Genomic DNA, 27,125 nt, shown 5'->3' on the forward strand with positions numbered 1-27,125 from the left:
ACAACAAAGCTTCGTTTCATATTAGCTTAATAAAATGTGAGATCTTGGTGGCGGGGGGGGGGGGGGGGCACGTTAAACCTCACAGGAAGTTTTCGTCTCGCTTTAAGCAGAATGCAAAAGGATTCAATTAGAGTGGCGAAAAGGCCCGAGGGGATCAGAGTTACCGAGCCACTTTAATGACAGCCTCGGGTGGCGAAACACTCTCGAGTGGACGCGGGCAATCCGTTATGCCCGTGGGTTATTTTCAAAATGTGAAGAAGTGTCTTACATTCACCTCCACCCACTCAGTTAATCTTTCATGGGTAGGCTTGCAACAGAAGCGGCTACGCTGGTTTCCACTGGCCGAGGCCAAGACCGAAGGGGGAAGTCATTTTCAGTGGAGGGAGAATACAACCTGATGCATTATGCAGCAAAACGCATCCCAACAATGTGTCTCAAGTGCCATGAAATTGCATTTGTTGCACCTGGTTAAATATGCCAAGACATACTCGTCGAAAATGTCAAGAATACGTGACACTTTACATTAAGTTGACCTTATGCCAGTGTATTGTGACTCCTTTCGGAACTGGTGTCACGTTTTTACTTTGCTGTACACATAGACAAGGCTGTAGACAAGGCTGTGTGGTTTGTGTAATTACCCTGGTTATCTGGGTCTTGTCAACCCTTTCAACCTGACCCCTCACTCTGACCTCAGTTATATCTCTCACTCGATGTGGCCCCTAAATCTAACCACAAATCAACCATAATCTTAACCACAAATCAGCCGTAACCCTTTACGTACTCATAGAAATTGTGTGCCAATATGAAACTCAGCAGTAATTGCAAATTACATCTTATTCACATATTCAGCTAAAGTGTAATAATAGATGAGTCAAGACATGTCAACTTACTGAAAAATGTGAACTTAATAAAAGGTGATAAAATGTAAAGTATGGCTAAAATGTTTTCTGTAATACCAAAGAGTTATTCAAGCTACTGTCAAAATTTAGCATATGATTTATACTGTTTTGTGAGTTGGCAAAGATCACAGCTTGTTACCAAATGTCTGATAAGAACATCTAATGCTCTAAGCTCTATTTATAGTTGTTTCTATGTTGTCACAAATTTGAGAGACAAGCTGTATCCTGTAACCTTTTAAAAATCTTACGTCAATGAGATGTGACTTGAAGCTTTGCAAAGCCTTATGGTTTTTGGTTTTTATGGTTTTTGCAGATCTGAGTCATACTCCTGGTAGCATTGTTATTTAACTTGTAAGTATTAATTACTTTCACATGAGCTATCAGTCAAATGAAATGGCTCAGAGTAGTTATAGTAATGATCTGTAACATCAGTTCACCACCCAGTAGAGAGATTCCCTTCTCTCTGCTTGTCTGGTCTGATTTTGAGTCAGTTTTAATGCACTTCACATCAGTATGCAGTTCCTTCAGGGATGGTATCTCAGCTTCTTATGAAAGAGTTCATAAGTGCATTGTGATGTCATAAGAAAAAAAAAGCAATTGCAACCATCTGTTTGAAAAGTCTTGGAATGGGTGTTTGTCTGCAGTGTTCCACATTGGAATTTGGGGGAGGGCACATCTAAATGTTTTAGTGGGTGGGGCACTGTTGGTTGTACAAGGCACTTTACCTGAGTGCCTTCTGTAAATATCCAGCAATACTGTAAAAATGGGTGGAAATATAAGCTAAGTAAGTGGCTCGGGATATGGATATGTGCTCAGCAAATCCACAGATGACATAAAAGTAACAGCACAGGACTGGGTCCTTTTGACTCCTTGACTCATGTCCGAGAAGAGTTTCCAAGGCGAGGCATGGATCATATTTTGACGCTGCCAAAGTTAACATGGCTAAAACCTTGGACGGAAGCCAACCCCTGACATAGCTGCCCCTGTCCCCTTCGCATGGGTCCGCTGACGTCTTTGCTCCGAGAGGCTTAATATAGCACCCTCAATGTCATGCCTTTGAATTATGCATTTTTATTTTCCTAATTATTATTTGTTGCGAGACCTCATTTCCTGAAGGTGACACCCGCTCTCTCACTCTCTCTCTCTCTCTGCCATGGTGTTACTCTGTTGGGCACAGTGTGAGTAATTAAGTAAATGAAGGCCATCAGAGTGGGAGGGAAAAAAAACCCCTTGGAGGCCTGTGGCAGTTATCACAACATGCCTCTCAGAGAGACAGGATACGATGCCTAAATGAGGCACTTACAGAGAGTGGGTGTGTGCTTGGGTTGTGTTTGTTTGTGTGTGTACTGTGTAGCATGTTGGAGATGTGTTGTGTCACACTTCCCTATGGTAAAACGCTGGTGGGAAATTAAGACAGAAACGGACTCTGATGCTACTCCAGGTCAAGTAAGGCCTGGGTCTTTAGACACAGTAGACACTTGGAAGAAGTTCTAGGACTAAACTGATGTCTTTGAGTCTTGAATATTGAAGGTTGTGCTCCCAGTGGCAGTTGCTTTATACAACACTCAATACAGCTAAACATAATCTTACCGTAGAACAAGAATGTCCTGTGGCCATGAGTAAAGACTGTGCTGAGTGCAAAGTTTCAATTGCCTCTTTGGCTGATGGAAAATAATGTACGTGTCTGTTATCAAGATGGAAAGAGGAAACCTCATGTGTTTAGTCAGAGCCTATGCCGACAGAAAGAAAATAAATTCTTTATTGTATAATTATTTGTATCAAGAAAAAGCATTTGCAGCTGTTTTCAATACGAAAGAACCACAGGGGAATGAGAAACTGCAAAAAAATACAATTGTTTCTGTGTTTTTATTTAATTAACTCACCTGAGAAATATTGCTGCCGGACTGCTGCTGTCAATGTTTCGTCATGCATAGAATTGGCCTCTGTACCAAAGGGACCCCTACTGCTTTGCAGAAATAAATGTTTTTCATTTTAATTTACTTTTTTTTCTTTTATTATTAAATTGGATGTCTTTTATATCATGTCAGCCAACAGATTTCATCTGGTTTCATCTTTAAGTTGGCACTCTGTCCTGAGGGGAGTAATTTTTGAGTATCCATAGCCACGGGCTGACACATTTCTTCGATCACTCTCGCGGTTGATTTGAGAATTTATCTCCTTTTTTTTACGATTACGCAGCAGGAAATCCGCTAGTGACCTTGAACATTATTCGCACCATATACTACGACATCCCTCTATCTCTTCGGAACCTTTACGTATTTATCTGCAGTCCTCGGAATGCAATATTTAATATCAAGGTGACAGACCTTATGAAATACATTGACAGAGCTGTCAGAGCGAGTGGGGTGTTACGTATGAGGCTTTAGATTCATAATCACTGCTGTAAATTCCATCAAGGAAGGGAAGTTGTGCTCCTTCTCCTTCAGTGACTCACTCCCATCTCTGAATGTTTTTTTTTCTTCTTCTTCCCCCCCCAAGAGCCCACCTACATCACTATGGCGCCCCCTGCCTGTGGCTCCATGGAAAACTGCAGCTTGACAGAGAAGGACTGTTTCTACGGGTTCCAGCTGGACCAGAACAGCTGCCGCATCTGCAGGTGCAAAACACGTGAGTTCCTATCCCGCATTTTTTGTGAATTTTTAAAAAAAAATTTTATTGGGTCTTAAACAAATTGACTCTGGATACCATTACCATATGAGCCACAAATCTGCAGATTATCACACACCAATATGTACAGCACCCACACATTTATTGGTTTTGCAGAAGGCCTTGTCCAGAGCGACTTACAAGTTGGAGAACATTCAGTGCATATCATACGGAGCAATAACATCAGCATTAATACAGGCATGTGCAAGCGAGACATTCAAAGAATTGTAATTTATTGCGTTTACAGTGCTACAGTTCTGAATAATCCAGGTCTACACACTAGTGCTAAGGCTGCCCAGTGAAAAATGGTTAAAGTGGTAGGAGAGAGGAGGGAAGCTTGCATTCAGCGATGTAAGATGCAACCTGAAAATGCTGTTTTCAGTTTGTGACAAAAGATTGCCATATAGCTATAAAACATTCACATAGCTGTGAATGTAGCTATATAAAGCCCCTGCCTTTGTGTGTATGCAAGGTTTGCGTCTGAGAAATGTATGTACCTAGACAGATGAGATGAACTGGAGCAAAGGAAATGCATATTTGTGGGAGGATAGAGGTTGCTTGTCTGAAATGTTTCTGCTCATGATATATGATTTATGAATGATCCTATACTCTGTAATTGTAATATATTGTTAATGTATTGTATTTCAAACTCTCTAAACAAATCTTTATTGCGGCCCCTTTAACTCCATGAAACACAAACAAGTATGTCAATTAAATTAAGCTCTCCTAAAACCCTGTGCCGTGTGTGGCAAGATGTAGAGCCGTGACCAATTACAGCCCTGATATTAGAATTGAGTGTGTGAAACCTGTGGATGTGTTTTGAAACATCCGTCATTTGGCATACGCATTTATTTTGTCACGGATTGCTGCAAAGTGCCAGGGGACTTTATCATGTGACAGGCTTGACATTGTGTCAGCCCCAGGATGGTGACAAGCTGCTTACCTGACACACTCCTTAGAGTGCTGTTTCCAAACATTCGAAAAGCCTGTACTGTAGAGATTTTTTTTTTTTTTTTTTACTATTTTTCAGGGACAATTTTTGTCCCCAAGATAATATGGGGAGGGGGGGGGGGTGTAATTCCAGTAAATGAGCAGAACTTTACAGTGTATTGACAGAGAAGTAAACATTATTGTGGTTTGTACATTTTTGGCGTAAAGCAAACACACCAGTTCAAATAAGAACGCCCTGTGGCTCTTGTAGTGAGCAGTTTTCCTTTTCCATCTCCATCCTCACTCCCAACTTCCGAGTTCTGAGTTAAAAATGTTAGCAGTGTTTTAAATATAAAAGAGACGAAACTGATTGATTTTAGTATTATGTTTTATTTGCAGTCCCACCATGTGGTTTCTGCAAACCTGCCACGTCCTCTTTTGCTTACGCATCTAGTCTGTGCAGTAAGAGCCCCCCTGTCAGATTCAATGGCATATTCCTGTTCTGACAAATTGGCTTTAATGGGCCTCTCAGCGCACACACATGTATAGCAGATCCAGCATAATGTAAACATAGAATACTTTATTAATTTGCTATGGGGTAGTTACGTGGGTTGATCGGTTCGTGGCAATGGGGGGGTGGATGTCAAAGGGCAGGCAGGTAGGGCTTGGGCAGCTAAAGCTTTGATCTTTCAGAAAGGCACGAGTAAAATCAATCATCTGATATTTCAGTCCGCTACGCTCAGCAGTGTGTGTTGCATCTTTAAAAAGAAAGGAAAAATAAACAAACAAACAAATAAATAAATAAATAACATGCATGATACATTTACAGATCAGTGCACAAGAGTGGGACAACAGCTGAGGGAGCCGTATGAATGCCGATGCAAAGACCGTAAACATTAATGCCTTTGAATCCTTGCTACGGGGCAATCATATCCATATATGGTCATTGAAATAATATTTATTCCCTGATACATTTGTATTGTTAAGGACATTCTTCTTAAAATGGCAATATCCTTTCGCATTCATGTTCGTCTTTATGATGTAGCCCGGTGTTGCCACCCTTGCTTCTGATTTCATGGAGGATTTGCTGTCTACCTGCAACCAATTCAAATGGATTCTCATTCATGGGCTCAGCAGCAGATTCTTGATTATTGAAGGAATTCTTGGGTTTCCAGAAAAAGCTCAGAGTTGCGGCTTCTGCTCGGCTTGTGTTTCCCCCTCTCAAATACCTTTTCACGTCAGCATCGCTGCCATGCAAGTGAATGAACTCTTTCCTGGCTCTGCAAAAAAGCTATTATCTCACCGTTGTTGGAAGCAAAGATCTAAGTAGTTTTTTTTTCCCCCACAGTCATTTTGGGATTTGTTCCCCCCCCAACCCCCCTGCTGACGGTACTAGGATGTCAGACTTTCTCTTGATTATTGGGTCTGATCTGAATGCAGTTTTGAACCCAACCATCGATTGCAGTAATCATTAAAACATGCATACTCAATCTCAAGCAACTGGTTTAACAGAAAAATCGGTCTTTGATTTTAATGTGATAGATTTGTATAGCACCTTTCAAATCAGCCTCCAAGGAAACCACCCTCGTCTCAGTCATGCATAAAATATACCCAAGGATAGACTACATTTTTGCCACTAAACCTCAATTTTAAGCTCAGCTATTTCTCTCCCAGCTAACTGTGCGAGCTACCTCCCTCTCTCATTGATCAATGCTGATGTAAAACTTCATGTCAAGGTTTGTTCAAACTGCGTCAAACTTTCTAAACTTTTTAATCGTGACGGGCCTCGAACTGCTTTATTAAATACCACCTGGCCTTCAACAATTTCCGCTGACAGATTTGGTCTGACACATCACCAACGGGCCAACATACTCAAGGCTGTTTGTGGTAATCAGTGGCTTTATTTGTGTTATGTGCAGTGAGAAAAATTGCGGAAATTTTTGAGACACTGCAATGGCAGTTTTTGAGAGTTTTTGAGAACTAAGCTTCTCCTTTGGCCTCTACACATCATCTTTTCTGCCAGCAATATGAACTGTTCTGTATTCTTGTACAGAAAAAGCCACGGTAGACAATCATAATGGGAGAATTTGTGGGAAGTCCAGCATCATGTAGGTCTGGGGTTCATCTATACTATACTATACTGCATCTATACTATACTTCATCTATACTGACCTGGCATGTATTGAGCGATGTCCACCCTCTCTGTTATTCAGTTACTTATTTGCTTTTATCTACATATTTACATAGTTCTATTCATATATTTGCAGAATAGGGGTATATTAATGACAGGAGAGAGGGAGAACCATTGGATGGAACCATCATATAGGTCTGGTGTTGGAGCTCAGGTGTGTGAGTGCATTGACTTTCAGTGATGTAACTTCAAGGGTCAGCAGTGGCTCTTCTCAGTTCCTTTATTAGTCCTCTTCTTTCGACAGGTAACTGTCAAGGGTTCTCTCTTTTGCCGGTTTGCTCCCTCTCGAGCAGTTCGGCAGCACATACACACATACAGTATCTCTCCCTTTGGTGTTATTGATACTCTTCACCATATATCACAAGCGGTTGACATGTTATTATTCCTTAATAATGCACCACTATCAGCCCCCTGATTACTGTCTACGTTAGCAGAATTCATCTCTATCTCAGGCTGTGAAATAAATCAACATTGATGCCTCCAACCCCACTGGTGAATAATACTGCCTTAGACATTCAGATCCCAGCGGTCAAACACTTAAAATATCTCGGTGTGGATAATCATTTCTCGCTACATTAGATCACCCAGAATAATTTTCCAGATAACTTTTAAATTTAATTCATAAAATATCAGCAAGGAACATTTTTGGAGGGGTTGCAAGATTCCAGCATTTCGGTCTGCTGCATTCATCAGTGAAATAATGATACTCTTTTGGCTGCTATTTTATGTTCAGTTCTAAAATGTCACCACAGGTGTGCAGGTTATTTCACTGCCCCTACCAGTGCCTCTGTGGTTGGTAATGTTGTTAATGGGTTCCTAAATCATGGCTGCAGAGGAATATTCACATAAAAATACACAATAACATAGCTTTAAGTAAATGGACTAGTTTAACTAAATAGCCGCACTTCCCATTGAAGCTCACATGGAGAGGGAAACATCCCTGTGTTAATTCTGCTGTACTACAGCGAGGAAGATCCACTGGGCGTCTGTCCTTCCCTCTTTGGTGTGGCACCCTCATTCACCTTGGCAGGGCCACAATGCCTCATTCTCCTGAAGGCCTGTGGAGATGCATACTACATCCACTGAAATTCCAAGATTGAACACGCTCCATATCATCTGGTATTTCGTTTTTTTTTTTTAAAAACAGTCCTGATTACAGTACATTTCAGGCCTATAATTTCCTGCCTTCTTGCAACCTGGAGTGCAGCAGGAAAATTACATCTACTGTAGAGTAGCACCGTTGTTTTTCCAATTTTTTCATGTAAATTTTTCAGTGCTGGTCGGGGCCCGTCCGTTTTTGCCTCCTAAGTGCAGTGAAAGGGGAATTTGTGTGGCGGGCGATGGTCTGCAAGTATTCTGTGACTTAAACTGACAGCTGCTTCATGCCACCTTGGGTTGTATCACTGTACATCAGCCAGGGTACCTCATCTCATTGGAAATAAGCAGCCTGCGTGCACTTAAGTCACTGCCATCAACAGATGTGCTGAAATGCACCGTGGGACTTGTAGTGCATTTCTGATGCACCAGTTTCATTTCAACGTTTTGATAACCCTGAGACCCCGCTTTGTGTGGGAATGTTAGTTCTGAACCACATCTCAGGATGTCCACGCAGCTGCCCAGCAGAAGTAAGATAAGATAAGAGAAGATGTGCCAGCCTCATAGCAGGCCAAAACATGCCTGCACTGTGCTGGCAGCTGCTTCTCGCCTTGCCCTGACCTCATTGGATAGTCATGTTTCTGGATGTTATTCAGCCAAGGTGATTTACAGCCCAGGTCCACAGGGCTGGGCCCAGGAGGCTGCTGGTTAGGCTCCTGGAAGCAACATCTGTGCCTCCACTCCTGTAGTCTGCTATCTGTTCAGCTAACCATGGCATCAGCAGACATGTAATGAATGAGGTCCCCTCTCTCTGTTATTCAGTTACTTATTTGCTTTTTATTTACATATGCCTTTGCGTGTTTTCTTTTTCTTTCTCTCCATTTGAGTAGATGTATGTAACTCATGTCATGGTAAAATAGTGTGGAAAATCTTTCAACATCAGGAATTTTCTTTTTATTTTGTTCTGTTCATTCCTTTTCATTTTGCTTCCGTCTATGTCAGTGGTCATGTCCCACTGTAGTCCTCCCTGTGCCTTGCGTATCTTGACCTAAATGGGTAGGAATGTGACGTGGTAGTAGGGAGCAGGGTTCATAGGTCCAAGGTTTCTGGTTCGATTTCCAAGTGGGTTACTGCTGTTACACCCTTGATTTATTTACTGAGGCAATCCACCCGGGTAAATAAATGGGTAACATGTAAAACTTGTGTGCTGTGCAAATCCCCAAGGACAAGAGCATCGTCTAAGAAAATGCAAAGTAAGGTAAATGAATAAAATTGATCAAAAAAGATGAGCTGAATCCCGTTACCATCAATTTAAAGTCTCCAGCCGAGGAGGAGCAGCAAGGAAGCAGACACGAGAGACAATGCTGGTGACCAGAGTGACTGACTGATCGGAGTATTAAAGAGTAATAAAGAGTAATAAAAGAGTAATAAAGATGCCTTTTTGTACCATTCATTTTAGTAGCTCTGTGAATCGACTCTATCAGATTGGTTATATGCAAGAGAATAAATATGTTCCGTTCAAGGGATGAGCATTCCTATTATTTTACATTAGAATATTCTATGTCTCAGTTCCCATTAAATATACCCAGCACATGTATATTTCCCCAAAGCACTGTATGAACCTCCTGCTCTGTGTAAATAAGGACTTTCTGGAAGGAGATTTGCATTCGGTCACATGATTAGTGGAGGAACTTGTCATGAATATCACTCATGAATATTGACGAAAAAGAATACAACCATGGATTTCCTTGTTTTGACTTAACAGTTGTGCAGATACTGAAGCAGGTAATCAGTCTGTGATTAGGTGGTTGAACATTACATCTTAGCCAGTGTGTGCTAATTCATGTATTGTCAATATGCCCATGCCTCCCTTTTGAATCAAATTGTTAGCACTCAGTGAATGACAATATTTACATATGCAGGAACATGTGAGTGTGACACGTGAAGTATATTAATGCTGTTATATAATGTGTATTTGTGTGTGTGTGCGCGCACGCGCAATTTATCATTTAAAAAACTATATTAATGTATCATCAACAAATGAAAGAAAAATGTATATTCAACTAATTAATTTGGGATCCAAGAGCCTTGGTAATAACATCATGTGATAAAGTAAACTCAATTTATTTTATTACTTAAGTTTAAAGAACAATTACTGTAAAGTGGGATGAGTGGAGGATATGAGATTTTTTATTACATTTCAAACATGTTTAAGAGTACAGTTCTTGAGGAGCATTTATAAACATGGTTTTTAGAAACATAATAGAGTACTATATAGAGAGGACTAGATAAAAGAGAACACTGAACTCATCTAGTTCTTTTTTTTATTTGTTCTAAAGGGTCAGTATTTATTTTAAGTTTAAGGGATGCTTTAAGCTGTAATGGTACTCAAAAAAGCAGCATTTTAAAACTTAAATGGAATACAATGAAGCAATCCAGTGTGATAAAAGCATTCTGGTTATAGTTAGTATTTTAATCCTGACAGGGGCCCTCTGCAGGCAAATGCATACGGGCAAATTGCGGCGGCATTAGCAGGGGTTTAAACCACAGGTTTAAACAATGAGGCCACTGCACTCTATCAGAATTGGAACAGGTGTTCTTAATAAATGGCATTCGGAACAGCCATTCCAGGCCTCAGAGAGTTCAGTGGCCTAGTGGTCTAATCCTGAGGTTTAAACCTCCGCTAAGGTCGTTTCAGTCGGCCCGTGTAATACTGTGTAATGAAAATAAATGCGGTCTGCGCTCTCATGTTGAGGTGAATGTCAGCTATACTGATGCCGTCCTTTGTCTGTCCCCTCTCTCTCTCTCTCTCTCTCTCTCTCCAGGAGAAGAGCTCTGCCGAGGTCTCATTGAAGGGTGTACCCTTGAGTGCCCCTTTGGCTACCAGATTGACGCTCACGGCTGTGGAGTGTGCCGATGTCGCCCACGCCCAAAGAAGTGCAAGCCCATAGTGTGCGACAAGGACTGTCCCTTTGGCTTCATGTAAGAGTCCCACCCCCTTTCCATGATTGGTCACATACTCCTCAGCCCACTGACAATCCACCATCAATAACCGAGACCCACTATGTCATTGCTCTAAAAAAATAGTTTTTTTTACATGATTTGTGTGCTTTTTTTTACTGTGACTAGAAAAATTGCGGTTTCCCAAAAAATAAAAAATACATTTTTTTCTGCAGTTTTTCCTGCAGGAATTTGCCTTAAAGACTTTAAAAGCCATTATTCAGCTCTATTATAACACACCTTTTGTTGCTCTTTCTAATGGCTTAATTTTTTCCCTTAAACCAACTGTGAATATTTCAAGATCAGTCTTTGGTATTGTGGTTTTGAGGTCAATGCAATTTTTGCACCTTGAAAAGCAAATTTTCAGTACAATGTCTCCTTATTGACTGTGACAGAGATCCAATTTGGTAGATCATGCTGAAAAGGCATTTAAATGCAATCAGGTTTTTCTTTTTTTTCAGATCCCCATGCAGTAGGAATAGGTTAACATACTGTATATACGTTTTCTGAAATAAAACAGAAATGTGCTTACGTGATATAGAGTCCCAGTGCAGTCAAAACATCATTTCCTATGTTGTTGTTGCTGTTTTTAAATCATATCAATATTAAATACAATATTACTGAGTGAGCCTTATTCAAAGTCATCAGAGTTAAACATATGGACGTGAGTGCTAAAAATGCACAGCTCCAAATTTCAAGAAGGGGAAATTGTTCTCCCTGCTCATGTTGGCAGTAAAATATTTCATTAAGCTACACCTGTGAGGGACAGACGACCATCCAATTGTCACAGAATGGTAATGAGTTCTATTTAAGGTTGTTCTAACCTCAAGTGGCCTCACTTTGGTGCCGCAATTTGGTGACAGGCTGTTAATACGAATGCAAATGAGTGAGAGTGCTGCTTGCACTGTGATTGGTTGCAGGGGGGAGAGGCAAATGGTACCATTCTCTTTACATAATTTGCCTTAAACACCCTAATCTTCCCTGGGAATGCATGCAGTTGATTTGTACAGAGACCGAGGTTTACCCTTCCAGCAGAACTTTTTCAACTCGGTGCTCATTATCTGCAAGTTTTGCAAAGTTGTTATTTCTTGTATGGTATGCAGTGGAACCATTTTGGTTTATGGCTATCAGTAATGGGTATGTTACAGTGTGTTACACAGGAAATAAATGAAAATTGTACTGGAAATGGAAAGCCAAATAGGCAGAAACTGTGATATAGTTGTATGGAGTAGCACTTGTAACCTAACAGTTGCCATTTCAGTTCTCAGGTGGGTCACTGCTGTTGCACCTGTGGACAAGATCCTTAACCCAAATTTCTGTATATACATTACATTATTGGCATTTAGCAGATGCCCTTATCCAGAGCAACTTACATAGGTTACAGTTTTTTACATGTTACACATTTATACAGCTGCATATTTACTGAGGCAATTCTGGGTTAAATACCTCGCCCAAGGGTACAACAGCAGTGCCCCAGCAGGGTATCAAACCAGCAACCTTTTGGTTACGAGTCCTGCTCCTTACCACTATGCTACACTGCTGCCCCAGATTGAGTTGTATACATGGATAACATGTAAAAGTTGTATGTAGTGTAAGTGATATGGGGAAAAAAGTTACTACAAAGTACAGATATGTTTATGGCAAAGTACAGATCCACAGATAAAATGAGCAAGCCTACCATTGTTAATCATATTGCACGCTTGGGACAGAGTTTTGTTTGTCTTCATCTCTGATGTCTTTTTCAGAGACTCAAAGGGCTCATGGTACTTGCGTTGGGTAGGTTCAGATCCAAAATAGTATGAGTAAACCTAACCTTTGAATGAGGTTAGCATTTTGATTACATTTGGAAGTGTCTTACCAATAAAGTACATTAAAAAAACTGTATTACCCTGTACCCTACTCTGAATGTTGTTTCATATTAAAGAATTATATTTTCGCGGTTAGAATGTACTGCAGTGTTAAAAAAAAAAAAAAAGATAAAAAAGTAAATAAAAAAACAAGGCTCTTATTCCTGGCATAGGAAAAAGAAAAACTGTTTATAATAAACGGTTGTTTTTATAGAGAAGTGCTGTGCAGGTTCACGGATCTTAAAATCTCTTGGACCGCCCACTCTATTCACTGAGCTCGCTGCATCTGAAGGAGACGAGATGAAAGTGCTTCGGCCCATACATCTCCAGAGCAGGAACTGGCCGCCTCTGACAGTGGCTGCTTCAGAGCTAGGAGGCTTTTTGTGGTAAACTGCACATGAGCGAGTCCCCCTATTGCTGCAATAATTGCTAGCTGTGAGCACAGGCAGCACCTCCCGCCTCTCAACTGCTCGTGTCATCGGTGGCCCAAGTACACCTGCTCAACCCTGGCTGCTGTCACCCCATATTATTCCTGCATTGTGCAGAATGAATTCAGAACAGCGCTGGTTTTGTACAAGCTTTGAAACATTTTAAAGCATGCACAAGACCTCTCAGTCGGTCCTCCAAAACCCTTAGAACACTTTGCTGGAAAAGTATCTAGGCAGAATGTTTGGTGTTTGGTGGATAATTAACTCATATCTCAATGTACCTGTATGCCCCTGTACTTCATGTGAAAGGGTGTTCTAGGACATTGCAAGACTACATTTATGGTGCAATAATGTTTATAAAAAGCATATATTGTTGTTATGTTTAGTGTCGTTGTTCATCTATATCTTTGTGGGTGTCTAATATTTACCGTTTCACTGATGATTAGACTGTATGCAGTCCAGATTGACCTCAATTCTCTGGACCTGTGAGGGGTATAAGACCTAAGGGTGTGGCATGTTCGCCTGTGTAGTTAATCCAGCATGGTCTTGGCTGTTGTATCATGTCTGCAGGCCAAAGTATCTGGCAACCTGAGACATACTCCTTCCCTTAGGTTGGCAATGAGTGAATGGCATTATTTTGGGGAAATATTACAGCCAAAGTTTAGTTGCATTTTTAATTTGATTTCATTACCCAACAAAAACTGCTTGGATCTCAGCATTTCAAATATTTAGAATTATTATATCAATGATAGCTAAGACGTTTTTTTGATTTTTTTTTTTCCTCTAAGAGGTCACTGGCTCTTTATGTGGAACTTTCCTAAATATTCTTCTGTCTGTTCTGAACCACGAACTGTCTGCCCTCAGAAAGAACAAACATGGCTGTGACATCTGCCGCTGCAAGAAGTGTCCGGAGCTACCATGTGACAAGTCCTGTCCAATCGGCTTCCAGCAGGATGAACATGGCTGCCTCATCTGTCAGTGCAGAGGTAAATTTCCGACAGGGGTGGCTTGCTAGTCTCCCTATTAAAAAAAAAAAAAAGAAAAGAAAAACAGTTGTGGCCTCAAAAAGTTGTCAGTCAAAATTTGTAAGTACATTTAAATATATACTTCATACAGTAGCAGTATAATATTAACAAAAGCTTTGTTTTGATTCCATGAAACAGTTTGTGTTTGGCTTAGGTAGGGTGCAGTTGGTAGGGTTTAGGTAAGATTCCAGATACTCATCGTGCATATGTGCACTTGGCAGTGATTCTTTTCACGTGAGTAACATTGCAACCATCTTTAGGCATGACTTATTGTGACCTGCATACTCCCAACATTTAACTCCCCGCATTTTACAGATAGACACATAATGTACACATAATGTTCTTTTATTCTGCTGAGTTCAAATCAGTAGGATGTGATGTCATTTTTTTCATGTCAGTCTGTGAATACATTCATTAAGATCACACTTGGTGCGCTTATAGTGTGTTATTGAGAAGCAGGACCACAGACTCTCAGTTTGTGTGTGTTTGTCTCTGGCCCCATCTCACACACAGTTCATAGAAAGTGTGTTAGTTTATTGCACCCTGTGACTTCAGTGGCATAGAAGGACAAAGAAATGAAGGTAGCACTCTGACAATATCTGTGAACATTTACATTACATTCACATTATATTACATTACATTACACGATTGAATCCACACATCGACCGTGACAGGTACCGCACAATGGCTTAAGGGTATAGGGTCCTCTCTGCTTTGTTTTTAAGCCCACCTGTTGTCCAGAGAGGGCAGGTGCTGTTTACCCTGTTTTTTTATTATTTATATTCTTCTGATGTTATATGTGATTTGGCGTTAAATAATGAATTCTGAGTGTGAAATATTCATGAAAGAGAGCAGCGCATTCTGGCTAATGAGGCCCCTCTGTTAATCTCCCATTTTAATTTTTAAACATGACGCATCCTCTCTGTATCTCAACTGCAGGATGTAAATCAAGGTGTGTTTTCTCTCTCCCTCTCTCTCTTTCATCTTTTTTTTTTTTGCATAGACATATTGATTTCAGCCTTGTTGGCAGAGCTTTCTAAAACGGAGGTTTTGAGGGACAAGGTTGTTGGCAGAGCTTTTAATGTGAGGGAAGGAAGGCTTCAGGGCTGACAACACAGAGCATTGTATCAGAGATGGACACAAGTCATGAACTCAAACAGAACAAGTGTTTGAACGTTAATAGCACCTCTGGAAATATGCTAATGTAATGGATCAACAAATAATTATAGGAAAACAATTGGGTTGAACAATGCATTTAAATGAACATTCACTCTTTAAAACTTGCTGTTGCTTGTAATAACTATCTTTTGTGGGTTAACGAAAGTGCACTTTTCATATTGTGCAATGTAAAGCTGGCAGCAGCGTTTGCTTTTGTCTGGAGCCTGAAACCATAAAAAAACATTCATAACCATAATTCATTTATAATTAAATTGTTTTCGCATAGTGTCACCTGCATCATCAGAAAAGATCCATTGTCTGGCAATATTTTGATAGTATGTATTTTGCACACACTGCAGAAATGTTGCTAAGACTCACCGTGCTAGGCTCTTCTAGCCCCAGAGGAGTAGGAGCAACAGCGTATTGTGGTCAGAACACGCAGTCAAACCGTTCCGGGCTGCATTGAATGCAGAAAAGCAAAGTACCCCAGTGCAGCGGCACGTTTGACCAGCTTGTGAAGACGGGCCCATGCTCACTGTCTGAGCCACGGATGTGGTCGAAGATGGAAGGAAAGCAGGTCAATACGCGGAGTGCATTGTCAATGGGATCACTGAGCCAGCTCGCCAAAATAGATGGCTGAAAGCATTCAAATGTGAAATCTTGAGTTAAAAGTAAAGTGCTCCCTGTAGGAGCTAGTTCATTCTGGAGTATTAATCACTTCATACTCCTTGAGAGATGATTTTTTTGCCATCCATGGATGGCCAGATTTTGTAGCGCAGGATTTTACTAAACCAGGTATGTTTTGATTGTATGTACAAGTAAAACTGAACATAACATGAAGCTCAACATAATGATTCATATGTGAGGTAACATTCTACTCTGCTCCTTTGTCCGCTTGGAACTTGGAGGTTAACTCGGGATGTGTCAGTTTTGGTCAGCCTCAAGTGCTGTTTCCCAGAATAATTTCTCCCAAGTTTAAAAGGAAAGGGGCATGCACAAGCCTCCATCTTTTAAACATAGTGTTTTCCCCAAAAAAAGCTTTTGAAACCCTTCAGACCTGTAGGTGTGTTTAAATATATGCTTAAATGCTGTAGTGATGTAATGTCAACTTCAGCTTTTGATTTCTTGAAATAATTTATTTGTGATTGGTTTTGGTAGGGCAGGATTACCAAGTCAGGTCAAGAGAGCTTTATTGTCAGCCCATCCATTTACAAGTATACAGTAGGGTTGAAATAATGCTTCCCTGAGACCCATGGTGCTACCTTTTAGACAGTGCAAGACAAGGACAACATGCCAGGGTGTGGCTAACAGATTATAGATCCAGAACTACATTTTTTCACAACTGTGCTGTCAATAGGGTATTTATCTTTTTGGCTCGTTTTATTCAATATTTTATTATCAATATATAACAGTCATCCTCCCAAAGGGTGAATATAAACAATAACCGTAACCTTTGTTGAGAGGTGGCTCCTAGTAGATCATGAATATTTATTATGGAAGTCGATATATTCCATGTCATCATCTATTATTTGTGTTCTGCTGTGTGCAGTTTTATTTAAATCAAATCAACAATTTGTTAGCTGGATTTAACAACCTTCAGGAAATCATTTCCCGACTCAGGATAACATGTCCAGCCCTGGCCACCACCTCATTGTTGTTTTAAGTCCGAGTTCTTTCACTGCATTCGGTGGTCATTTTGTCAGGCTGGGAGGAACATGAGGAATAATTATGGTGAGGCAGCCGTGTTAAGAAGCCAAGGCAGGTTTCTTGGTGAAATTTTTTACTTTTTTACTTACTCAACTTCTGTTCCAAGAATTTTGACCCCTCTTGTTACTTGACTTCTCTTCTGAGGATTGACATGCACTTCACGTCTCCCCCGGCTGTCTTTTGAACCTCTCTCCTTCCCTAGAGCACAGCGTCTCATCTGTGGCTCCCCCGGTGAAGCAGGGGTCCTGTCTCTCCATGGATGGGCGTCGGCACGAGAATGGAGAGAACTGGCACGATGGCTGCCGGGACTGCTATTGCCACAACAGCCGGGAGATGTGCGCCCTCATCTCCTGCCCCGTGCCGGTCTGTGCCAACCCCACCATTCGGCCTGGGCAGTGTTGCCCGTCCTGCCCTGGTAAGACACTACAGGACAACTTCCACACTCGCAAGTGTAAATTGCTGAATCTTTATTAATCAGTCTCGCAATGTTTGCTCCTTTACAACTGCAGTCCAGTGCAGTTCAGTGATTGTAATGTTACAGGGTTGCTAGATTCAGCATGCCTGTTAATACACAAGATGCTTTCTTACAGGGAAAGTAAATTATTGCCATTTCTACTCATCTTAATCAGTCTGAGGACTGTTGTTCATCTCTGGCCCCTGTGTTTTTGCGTCCTCTTCAGATGACCCCAACACCCACAGGACGGAGCTGGGCGACTCCTCGGTGTGCCTCGCCCCTGGCGGGGAGTACTACGTGGAGGGCGAGACCTGGAACATCGACTCGTGCACGCAGTGCACGTGCCACAGCGGCCGGGTGCTGTGCGAGACCGAGGTGTGCCCACCCCTCCTCTGCCAGAACCCAATCAGAACGCGGGACTCCTGCTGCCCGCACTGCCCAGGTAAGATGGAACATGGGCCAGGTGAGCACAAAGGTTCTCACCTGGGGCAAAACCAAACTTGACAGAATGTCAAAATGTAGAGCCTTATTCAATGCTACTCCTACCTTCCAACCGGTGCACAGTACGTTGGGATGGGGAGAGCTGAAGGTAGCTCCCAGGTTCCCCTTCTTTCGGAAGGTACACAGAAATGTAGCTGAGTATCCAGGCTGAGCACTTCAGAGACAGAGACAGTCATCTCCCGCTTCGCACACATTTCATTTAACAGAAGTGAGACTTATAACTCCAAGTAAATGCAACCTTCAGCAACACCTGCTCCTCCTGTTTTTAAAGTGCAGTACAGCTATTGACAGTGCTACAAGCTTTAATACTTACACTTGTCTTACTCCATCCAAAGCAAATTAATTGTGCTTCTTGACAGCAAACATAGCCAGTATCACAGTCAGCTGCAAGTAAATACATTTTTAAGCCTGAACTCCCAAGACAATCTGAGAATACTAATACAGCAGTCATATTTTATGATGTACAACAATTTGACCGCTCTTGTAAATCACAAAGCATATGCTTGAATTTTTAAGGAAAGATATTGCGTGTAACCTAATTGTATCTGTCACCTCATGATTATTTCATGAACGTTTTCACTGTATAATTGATATCATCATTTTAATTATTCAGTTCAATCCATTAATATGTTTATACAGTAAATACATATTCTATGAATTTACCCTCTGTAAAGGAAGAGATGGAAAGCACAGCAAGGTGCACCTGTGTTCCTGTCGGATCAGAACAGTTCACTGCACAGGGAGAGCCAAGGGCTACACCCACATTGTTGTTATATTAATGTCCAGTGTTTTCAGTCTTTTAGGATCACACAATGTCAATCTTCTACTAAAAAAATAGCAGTTTGAAACTGATGCAACAGACAGGTGTTCGCTGAAGTGCCTGAAAGGTGTTCCATTCCTCAGGGCTGGCTTGTGGCCATAATCCCTGGATATTTCACATGGAGGTGCTTATCAATGAAGGGAGATGACAGTGACAATCATGAAATCCCACTACATTTGTAGATATATCTCTACCAGCCTGATGACTCATAACATCACCAATGTTTTCATTTACCACAAAGATACTTTACATCACACAGCAGTTTTAAATAAAAATATCACATAGGGGCGGCATTGTAGCATGGTGGTAAGGAGCAGGACTCATAACCGAAAGGTTGCCAGTTCAATTCCCCACTGGGGCACTGCTGCTGTACCCTTGGGCAAAGGGTAGAACTGCCCCAGTAAATATCCAGCTGTATAAATGGGTAACATGTAAAAAAAACTGTAACTCATGTAGGTCATTATGGATAAGATGCCAATAAATGTAATGTAAATGCCAGTAATGTAATGTAATCTCTGTAAAGGAAAGTACTGCATGTTTCTCACACAGTGCATAAACAGACTCAGGGTACGGTAGCGTTCGACAGAGTTAACCCCGCTTTCTCTCTGCGCGGCCTCTCGCAGAGGAACCCTCCACCCCCCGCTCCCCCGGCAACGACAGCATGCCCAGCTACTGCCGGAACGAGGAGGGGGACATCTTCCTCGCCGCCGAGTCCTGGAAGCCCAACATGTGCTCCAGCTGCATCTGCCTGGACGGCGTCATCAGCTGCTTCTCGGAGTCCTGCCCGCTGGTTGGCTGCAGCAGACCGGTTCTCCGAAAGGGGCAGTGCTGCCCGTACTGCCTGGGTAAGAACCGCTGCTGCCACGCGCAACGCAAAGCGGCAAATAAAGAGCTGTGCTAGAGTGCGTAGAGTATAGAGTGCATAGTTGGTCCACCACAAACGGATATCCAGCTCCAGCGTTCACTCAGTCCTACGCTTCCAGAGGTTCCAGTTGGTAACGGGAGTTCCTGTTACTGTCTGCGTTCCTTTGCTAACTATGAATGTTCTGTTCTTAGACCACGCCCCTTCTGTAATGTTCATGACGATCCAGCAAATCAGAACACTTGTATCTCCTATAGTAGCGTATAGAGAATGTTCGTTGTTAAGCGCATCGAGCTGACTGTGCATGTACAAATAATCTGTGAGTGTGTCTGAATGGTGTACTGTTTGGGTAAGGCCAGGAAGAACACCCTAGCTCAGGAATGGTTAAACTGCAGTCCTGGCCCCAGAAGTCAGTGTGAAGGAATAAAACACACATGAACTGGATTAAAGGCTTGTTAGGCTTGAGTTAACTACTCATGTCCTTGCTCATGTGAATGTACATGAATGTCTTAACAGTAAAAATCCCTCCCCCTCCCTGTCTGTTGCTTGTCTGTACCTAGAGGACACAGTACCAAAGACCGTCTGGCACTTTAATGGCAAGACGCACGCAGACATGCAAACGTACCTGAATGCTAAAGTACATGTCCTTGTATGGCTTGTCTATTCCCAGAGGACACAGTCGCAAGGGCGGTGTGCCACTTTAATGGGAAGACATACGCGGACGAAGAGCGCTGGGACATAGACAGTTGCACCCACTGCTACTGCCTGCAGGGCCAGACTCTCTGCTCCACCGTCAGCTGCCCCGCCCTGCCTTGCCGCGAGCCAATCACCGTGGAGGGCAGCTGCTGCCCCATGTGCCCAGGTGAGGAGCAAGAGCCAGTGGCATTGTGATGCCAGGTTGCCGTGACGGAGGAACTCGGCTCTCGCACTTCTCTACTTTCGCCAGCTAAGGGCGCTCTCATGCTGTGAAAACAACCTGAGATTAATGGCTCAGCTGTTGGTTATTGGATTTTAACATCCAATGAGAGAGTAACATAAATGTTCCTCCTAACTGCAAAAAGAATAGCTGACTCCTACCCATAAAATTAAATTATGGTCTTTCTGACAGTAAGAAACAAATAAATAATAAATACAAATGTTGAATGCCTTGGATGACTCAGTATTTTACATATTTATGTAATTGGTATTAAAATGAAGCTCTCTGTCATTTTCTCTCTCTCTCTCTCTCTTTCTATATATATATATTATATATATGTATATATATATATATATATATATACAGCAATACAATATTGCCATAGTTTTCTATGCTATCAGCCCTTTAGCATGACCGGTAAAATGGTGCAACTCAGGTGGTATAAGCAGAATCCAATGCCATTCCAACAGTAGCTGGTTTACATTCAAAAGCAAGTAATGGTGGATGTGAGTCAGAATAATCGAGCACCATGCAACAGCACCTGGAGCAGTGGAGAAAAAAATCAGTCTGGCTGATAACGTGTACCAGTTCATGGACACAGTTGTAACCGCACTTTCAAACCCCTCTCTAAAATCACTATGTAATATTTGTATTTCTAGTTCTTCTCCAAGCTATACAGTAACTATACAATAACCATGCAAAGGCTTTGTCATTTTTTTTCCAGAAACCGCAGAAACTTTAGTGGTCTGTTATGCACACTATAAGGCTGGGTTGTATGTGTAGCAGCCATCAGTTAAAATGACAGTTTTTGTTCTTGCCCCATTGACTCAGAATATATAAACCTTTGCTTTTGCCAAAAACTGTGCTCATCACACTCTGCTTGGCCATTGCAAAATTCATGCATTCAGAGTATGAGGTGCCCCATAGGGATTTTAATAAGTACAAGGAAAAGTCATGATAAATGTTCGGACTGGTGGCCGCTAAGATGGTAATACATTTCTGTATGACAAATGCCTGGTGCTTCAATGCCTCCCCATTTGTTTGAACCGAGTAATTATCATTGTCACGGTTCTTGATCAATTATTGGCCCTCTCAGACTCTGACTATTGAACTCTACAGCAACAGATCGATGTGAAGCACCTTTCCTTCTCTTCATATAAAAAACAACTTCACTTTCTCCCCTTTTGTTAATTTTGCAGCCATCGCCTGGGAGATTTTTTTTAAAAAATTAATTATTTAAGAATCCCTTTGGGGCAAGAATTTTTTTTACCATTTTATATATGCCATGGTTGAGTAGAGGCTCCCTTAAATGTCCATTAAAGAGAATAAACTAGCAGCATGTACTCTAGCGTGTATTCTCTGCTGTGTTTTGACTACAGCACAGTATTCCCCCTGAATGGTTCATTTTTATCATTAAACGTATGTTCTTATGTGTGTTCTCACAGTCTTCTGTTACGCATTGTGATCTTGTATTAATCTCTCTTTGTGTTCGTGTTTGTGTGTGTGTGTGTGTGTGTGTGTGTGTGCTCATTCAGAAATGTACGCCCCAACAAACATACCGATTGAGAAGACAGACCAGCGAGGGGACACCCAGATGCGCCAACCGGCCTGGCCAACACGGAGTGAAAATGACATCATGCCCCAGTTCAGAGGTCAGAGCTCAGAGCTGTTTTTATCCTAAACATTTCGTATTTCATCATACGCGTTCTCAGTCAAGATGCAATGGAAAACTGATGGTTCTCCTCACATTTTACACATTTTACTCAGTCATTGCAAAATCATTGGAAAGATTGATTGGAAAACACCTGTTAAATGATATTTGCGGTCGTTGGTGTTATATTGCATGTTACATACACACATATGACCTTCTGTTACCAAATGTTGGAGGTTGTAATTTAATTTGCTGGTCAAACACATCTGTGTCAGCTTTCTTAATGCCTACAAAAAAAAATTGTTAGGATCACATTAGTTGTTCAACATCCTGGGCAGAATTCCACCCCACCTCTCTCACCTCTCTCACCTGAAGATCTGCGTGCTTAAGCGCAGTAGTGTTGCAACAGTGCGTGTTTGTAATGTGTGTCTTGACTGTTAACGAATGCCTCGCTGCTGCAGGGGACTTTGGAAGCCTGCAGATGCCCTACTTGGACGGAAAGACGCTGGTGGCCAGCAACGATGACACCTTCCACTCGGTGGCGTGGGTGGCGCTGCCCGTCCTCATGATGGTGGTCATGATCGCAGCTCTGCTGGTCATCAACCAGAAGAAGCAGTGGCTCCCGGTGCCCTGCTATCGTACCCCGACGAAGGTATGGTTACGGTCATGTTTCCGACTCATAAAAGATAGCTGTTCCCCTGTCCATGACAACTACTACTACTATTACCACTATTACTAATAATAATATGTTTAATAGCTTAATAAACTGCACCGATTAAAAAAACAATCTTTTTGTACCATGTCCTTACAGTTACAGTGCTCTGTTAAATAATTCTATAAATCGGAAGGTAAAGTTGACTGATCTCATGTGAAGAAATATTGAATCCAGATATTTCTCACTGTCAGGACACAAGGAGTATGTCTTTTTTTGTTTAGTGATTTAATGTGAGACTTTAATAAAGATTTGGAAACCAGCTTCCATACGACGTGTTGGAGGCAACAGTCAAAATCAATACTTTTTTATTACTTACAGTATGTTCCATGGCTCAGTTATAAATTGTTGGGGATACTACAGGGAATCTTTAAATTGTGGAAAAGACATTTTAAATCATGTCAGCTTAGGTACAGCATGTTTTCAAGATAAATTACCATTAAAAACATGCTTTTGTAATAATGGCATTTATATTTCTCATGCAACCACATATGTTTATTCATCAACTATTTTTCATGTTCACCGCAGTAAGATAGGTTTAAGAACTAGGTATCTGTCTGTCTCAGGCAGTGACATTCATGTGACAAAAGTCAGTTACTCTGTGGTCTGTTCTAGTTAGCATCTTAAATTATGAACAGCTAGGGCTCTAACATCAGTTCTAGTAAAGCACTCCACCTTCCCTTCCAGACGGAAAATAAATAATTTATTGTTATGTTGCTTGTTTGAAAATTAGTTTGTGGCAGGGGAGAGGATGAAAAAACAAGTGAAATAAAATGGAATCTCATTGTTATTTTTTTCAGTGGTTTTTTTGTATGCAATTCGTTCAAATTGACCGCGTCCTCAGACATATTTTAAAAATGACACGGGTCACGGAACCATAGAATTGAGTGCATCGTTCCAAACCTTTCAAGCGGGTGGCATTCACATCACAAAGACAAACTCAGGCTAGTGCTACGATGATATCAAAGTGACTGAATTACGGAGTGTAAGTCCTGATAAAGTGATGCCCTTGCCCTGCCTGAAAGAAATAATAGTACTAAAAAAATGTTTTTTTATTTGTATTGAGCCTCTTGCTCTGTGCTTGGTTGCAGCAGCCCACCTGTCTGAACAACCAGCTCGTGTACGTGGACTGCCAGAAGGGGACTCGGGTGCAGGTGGACAGCTCCCAGCGTATGCTGCGAATCGCGGATCCTGATTCCAGGTACAGCGGGTACTACAGCATGCAGAAGCAGAACAACCTGCAGGCGGACAACTTCTACCAGACCGCGTGAGCGAAGCGGCGGCCAGGAGGGCCGTGCACACTGAAGGACGCTCGCCGCCAGAACCAGAGAATCACTCCCAACAAAAAATAATAAATAAGTAAGTAAAAACAAGACCCGACAAGCTTCTTGCTCCAAATGAAAACAGAACCAACAGTCCGACGAAGTCGCGACGCGGCCAAACGAAACGCTCCAATTCGAAAAAAAAAAAAAAAAAAAAAAAAGCTAAAAGACACGGGACGAGCTGAGACAGTTTAAAATTTATCTTTCTTCTGTTTTCCCTGGATGAATTTTTTTTTTGTTTGTTTTTGTTTTGTTTTTTTTTTTCGCGCAAAATTTTAACGTAAAAGCTTTGGGATTAGGAACGCCTGGCCTCTTGCGACTGTCATTTCGCCGCATTCCTGCCTCCAGTTAAAAGAATGCAAAAATTTGGAGAAGGTGTTTCTGCAAACACTCATGCCAAAGCGCTTGTGTTTCTGTCAAACAAACCAACTGCTGGTGTCTCCCTTGAAGGTGATTGAGGAAACTGCTTGACTCTGGTTAGCTATGAGAAAAAGAGCAGTCTGGGTGAAGGCTAAGCTGAGTGTCGGTTGCCTGTCAATAGCCGACACTTCCATCTCTTTTCCTTAAGAAAAAAAAACTGTTCTTCAATGAAACTTCATCCGCTAAAGAACAATAGGAAGAAGCAACGCTATCCTGTCAACCTGACTTTTTCCCCTCTGGTTGTTTGGGTTTTATGTTGTTTTAAGTATTTCTCTTCCGGGTATAAGTATACACAGTTTCTGTTCCTCAAGGCCATAGGCAAATATATATATATTTCACATCTAAGGGTGGATTCACTTTTTCCTTACCCTCATAACGGTTAAATGTTTAAAAATAAAGGGTTGAAAAAAATATAAAGTTAATATAAATTTTAGTGCTACTTATGAGTTGAATTTGAGCATATTCTTTTATAAGTGCTGCTTTTAGTTTCTGAATGCCCTGTTTTTTTCAGGATATAAGTACACAGGGAAAAGGTCAGCTGTTACTCTGGGGAACACCCGCATCCCAAACAACAATAACAACAATGACATAAAAACAATTAAAAAAAAAAAATCTGTGTCAGTATGTCTTCAAGAGGGTTTTGAAGGTCTGGAGGAAGAAAAAGAAATGCTTTACCGGTTGTACAGCTGCTTCCCTGTCTGGGAGCAGTTCTGTTGCCTAAGCACTTTTGTGTTTGTTTGTTTTTTTTTTTTCTTTTTGCAGCAAACGTTTTTGGCTACTTAAACATTATAGGAACATTTATGTACATATTTTATGCTGATATGAAAAGGTGATTTTTTTGTGTTTAATGTGTGTGTACGTGTGTATGTATATGTGTATGCATGTATGTACGTATATGTGTATACACACATATGCATGCACCCATAATTTTTCTTCACGTGTAAATTTCTCTATGAATTTACAATTGAATGTATTTATGGATAAGAGGAGAGACCTTATAATGGGGGGGGGGGGGGGGGGGGGGGGAACGCAAAACAGGCTTTGCCTGTTTGAAAAATTTCGAGGCAGAAGAGAGAAAAAACAACAGAAAGAAAATGACAAACATCTCATTCTATTTTTCATCTTTTTGTTTTCACGTTTGTGTTTTTTCATGATTCGCTCGACTCGATTATGTCCTTTGCTTCCACGAGCTTCCGTGAGTAGACAAAGCGAGGACAGAAAGCTGTCCTGGTGCCAATCATATATTTGTCAAGCGTTGAACTGAACTTGTAGCTTCTTGCTCCATGTCTCTGTTATGGATTGCTTCTCATGTCAGAACTACTGGAAAGTTCACAGACATAAGCTGTGAGCAGAAGGGGACGGGGGGGGTGATAGCTATGATAGTTTGTCTTGGGTGTACCTTAATCTCTGTCTGATAAGTATGTAATTAGACTCCTACATCTTGGCACTTTTATAAATAACCTGTTGTGTTTGTGTTTTGTTTTGTTTTTTTTTTTTTCACGCTTTTCATGAAAGAGTAGACTTTTTTTTTTTTTTACAATAATCTTGTGAGACCCACACATCACAGACGAGTTTGTCTGTCTTCATATCTCGGACTTGTAGGTTTGACAAGCCAACAACACTTACACATTTCAGTTGGGAGACAATTTAGAGATATCTGCATCTTTTGTGATGATTCTGGAATGGAGGTGAAAAAATAGCAACACAGCTAGCTTAAACCCTTTCAAATCTCCAGGAACAGCAAAAAAATGATATATTTGGAAGAACTGCTGCAAGGATTTTAAAGAGGACTCGAGGGGTCTAAGGAGTTAAAATGTGCAATTTTAGCTACTGCATGGCCCCTAACACTGAAAGTAGCTGAAATAAATGATGGAACTGAAATGGGTCTCACAGGGTAAGTCTTGAAGTTTTTTTTTTTTTTTTTAAATGTGCATCTTCCAAGTATTGTTGTAAATACTTGTGTCACTTGCCAAAACAAAAGTGGTTCTAAAGAGAGAAATAAAAAAAAGATTTAATTTATTGTGTAATGACCATATAATTTATTGATTTGCAAAAAATTTTTTTTAAAAAATCAGAAAACAGAAAAGGTGAAGAGTACGCAGATGACATTGTGAAATAGACTCTCTTCATACCAGAGCCAGGATGAGTTGAAAGTGAGGTTTGAAACGTTGCTACGTCGCATGGAATCGGGCTTTACCTACTGCACTCCATGGTCGCAGTCACCAGCACTCCTGCGGGGCCCAAAACTCCAGTTAATAAAAAATCACCCAAGATCCTGTAGCTAATTCGATGACTGATGTGGTGAAATTACAAAGGCAAAGCAACAATTAAATTACTGCAATTATGCGGAAAGATAATTACATGAAGTAGCTGGTTTGTTTGTTAGCGGCCTAGGTGGCTATATTTTAGCATGAATAGCCAGCTAGCTTATTACTTTGTTGCTACCTCTGTTGTATTGCAGGCTAAGTGTAGCCTGTTTTGGTAATTATTAGCCTATTGACAAAGGGCTTCCATGTTAGC

General features: G+C 41.2%; 1 protein-coding gene across 2 annotated transcripts in view; it reads left to right on the plus strand.

The window, feature by feature from the left end:
- crim1 (cysteine rich transmembrane BMP regulator 1 (chordin-like)) overlaps positions 1-25,457 on the plus strand; it is a 101,572-nt gene extending 76,115 nt beyond the window's left edge. The window contains exons 8-17 of one of the 2 annotated variants that reach the window (XM_036541871.1): positions 3,399-3,527; positions 10,608-10,764; positions 13,922-14,043; positions 17,150-17,362; positions 17,628-17,843; positions 19,346-19,567; positions 20,255-20,446; positions 22,036-22,152; positions 22,613-22,803; positions 23,955-25,457. In XM_036541871.1, coding sequence (XP_036397764.1) covers positions 3,399-3,527; positions 10,608-10,764; positions 13,922-14,043; positions 17,150-17,362; positions 17,628-17,843; positions 19,346-19,567; positions 20,255-20,446; positions 22,036-22,152; positions 22,613-22,803; positions 23,955-24,134 — 1,739 coding nt within the window. In that variant the 3' untranslated portion in view covers positions 24,135-25,457. The remainder of the gene's footprint in view (positions 1-3,398; positions 3,528-10,607; positions 10,765-13,921; positions 14,044-17,149; positions 17,363-17,627; positions 17,844-19,345; positions 19,568-20,254; positions 20,447-22,035; positions 22,153-22,612; positions 22,804-23,954) is intronic. The other variant, XM_036541872.1, reaches the window with a different exon arrangement.
- The last annotated feature ends 1,668 nt before the right edge of the window (positions 25,458-27,125 follow it).

The sequence above is a fragment of the Megalops cyprinoides genome, chromosome 12 (assembly GCF_013368585.1).
Source record: "Megalops cyprinoides isolate fMegCyp1 chromosome 12, fMegCyp1.pri, whole genome shotgun sequence".
NCBI classification, from domain to species: domain Eukaryota; kingdom Metazoa; phylum Chordata; class Actinopteri; order Elopiformes; family Megalopidae; genus Megalops; species Megalops cyprinoides.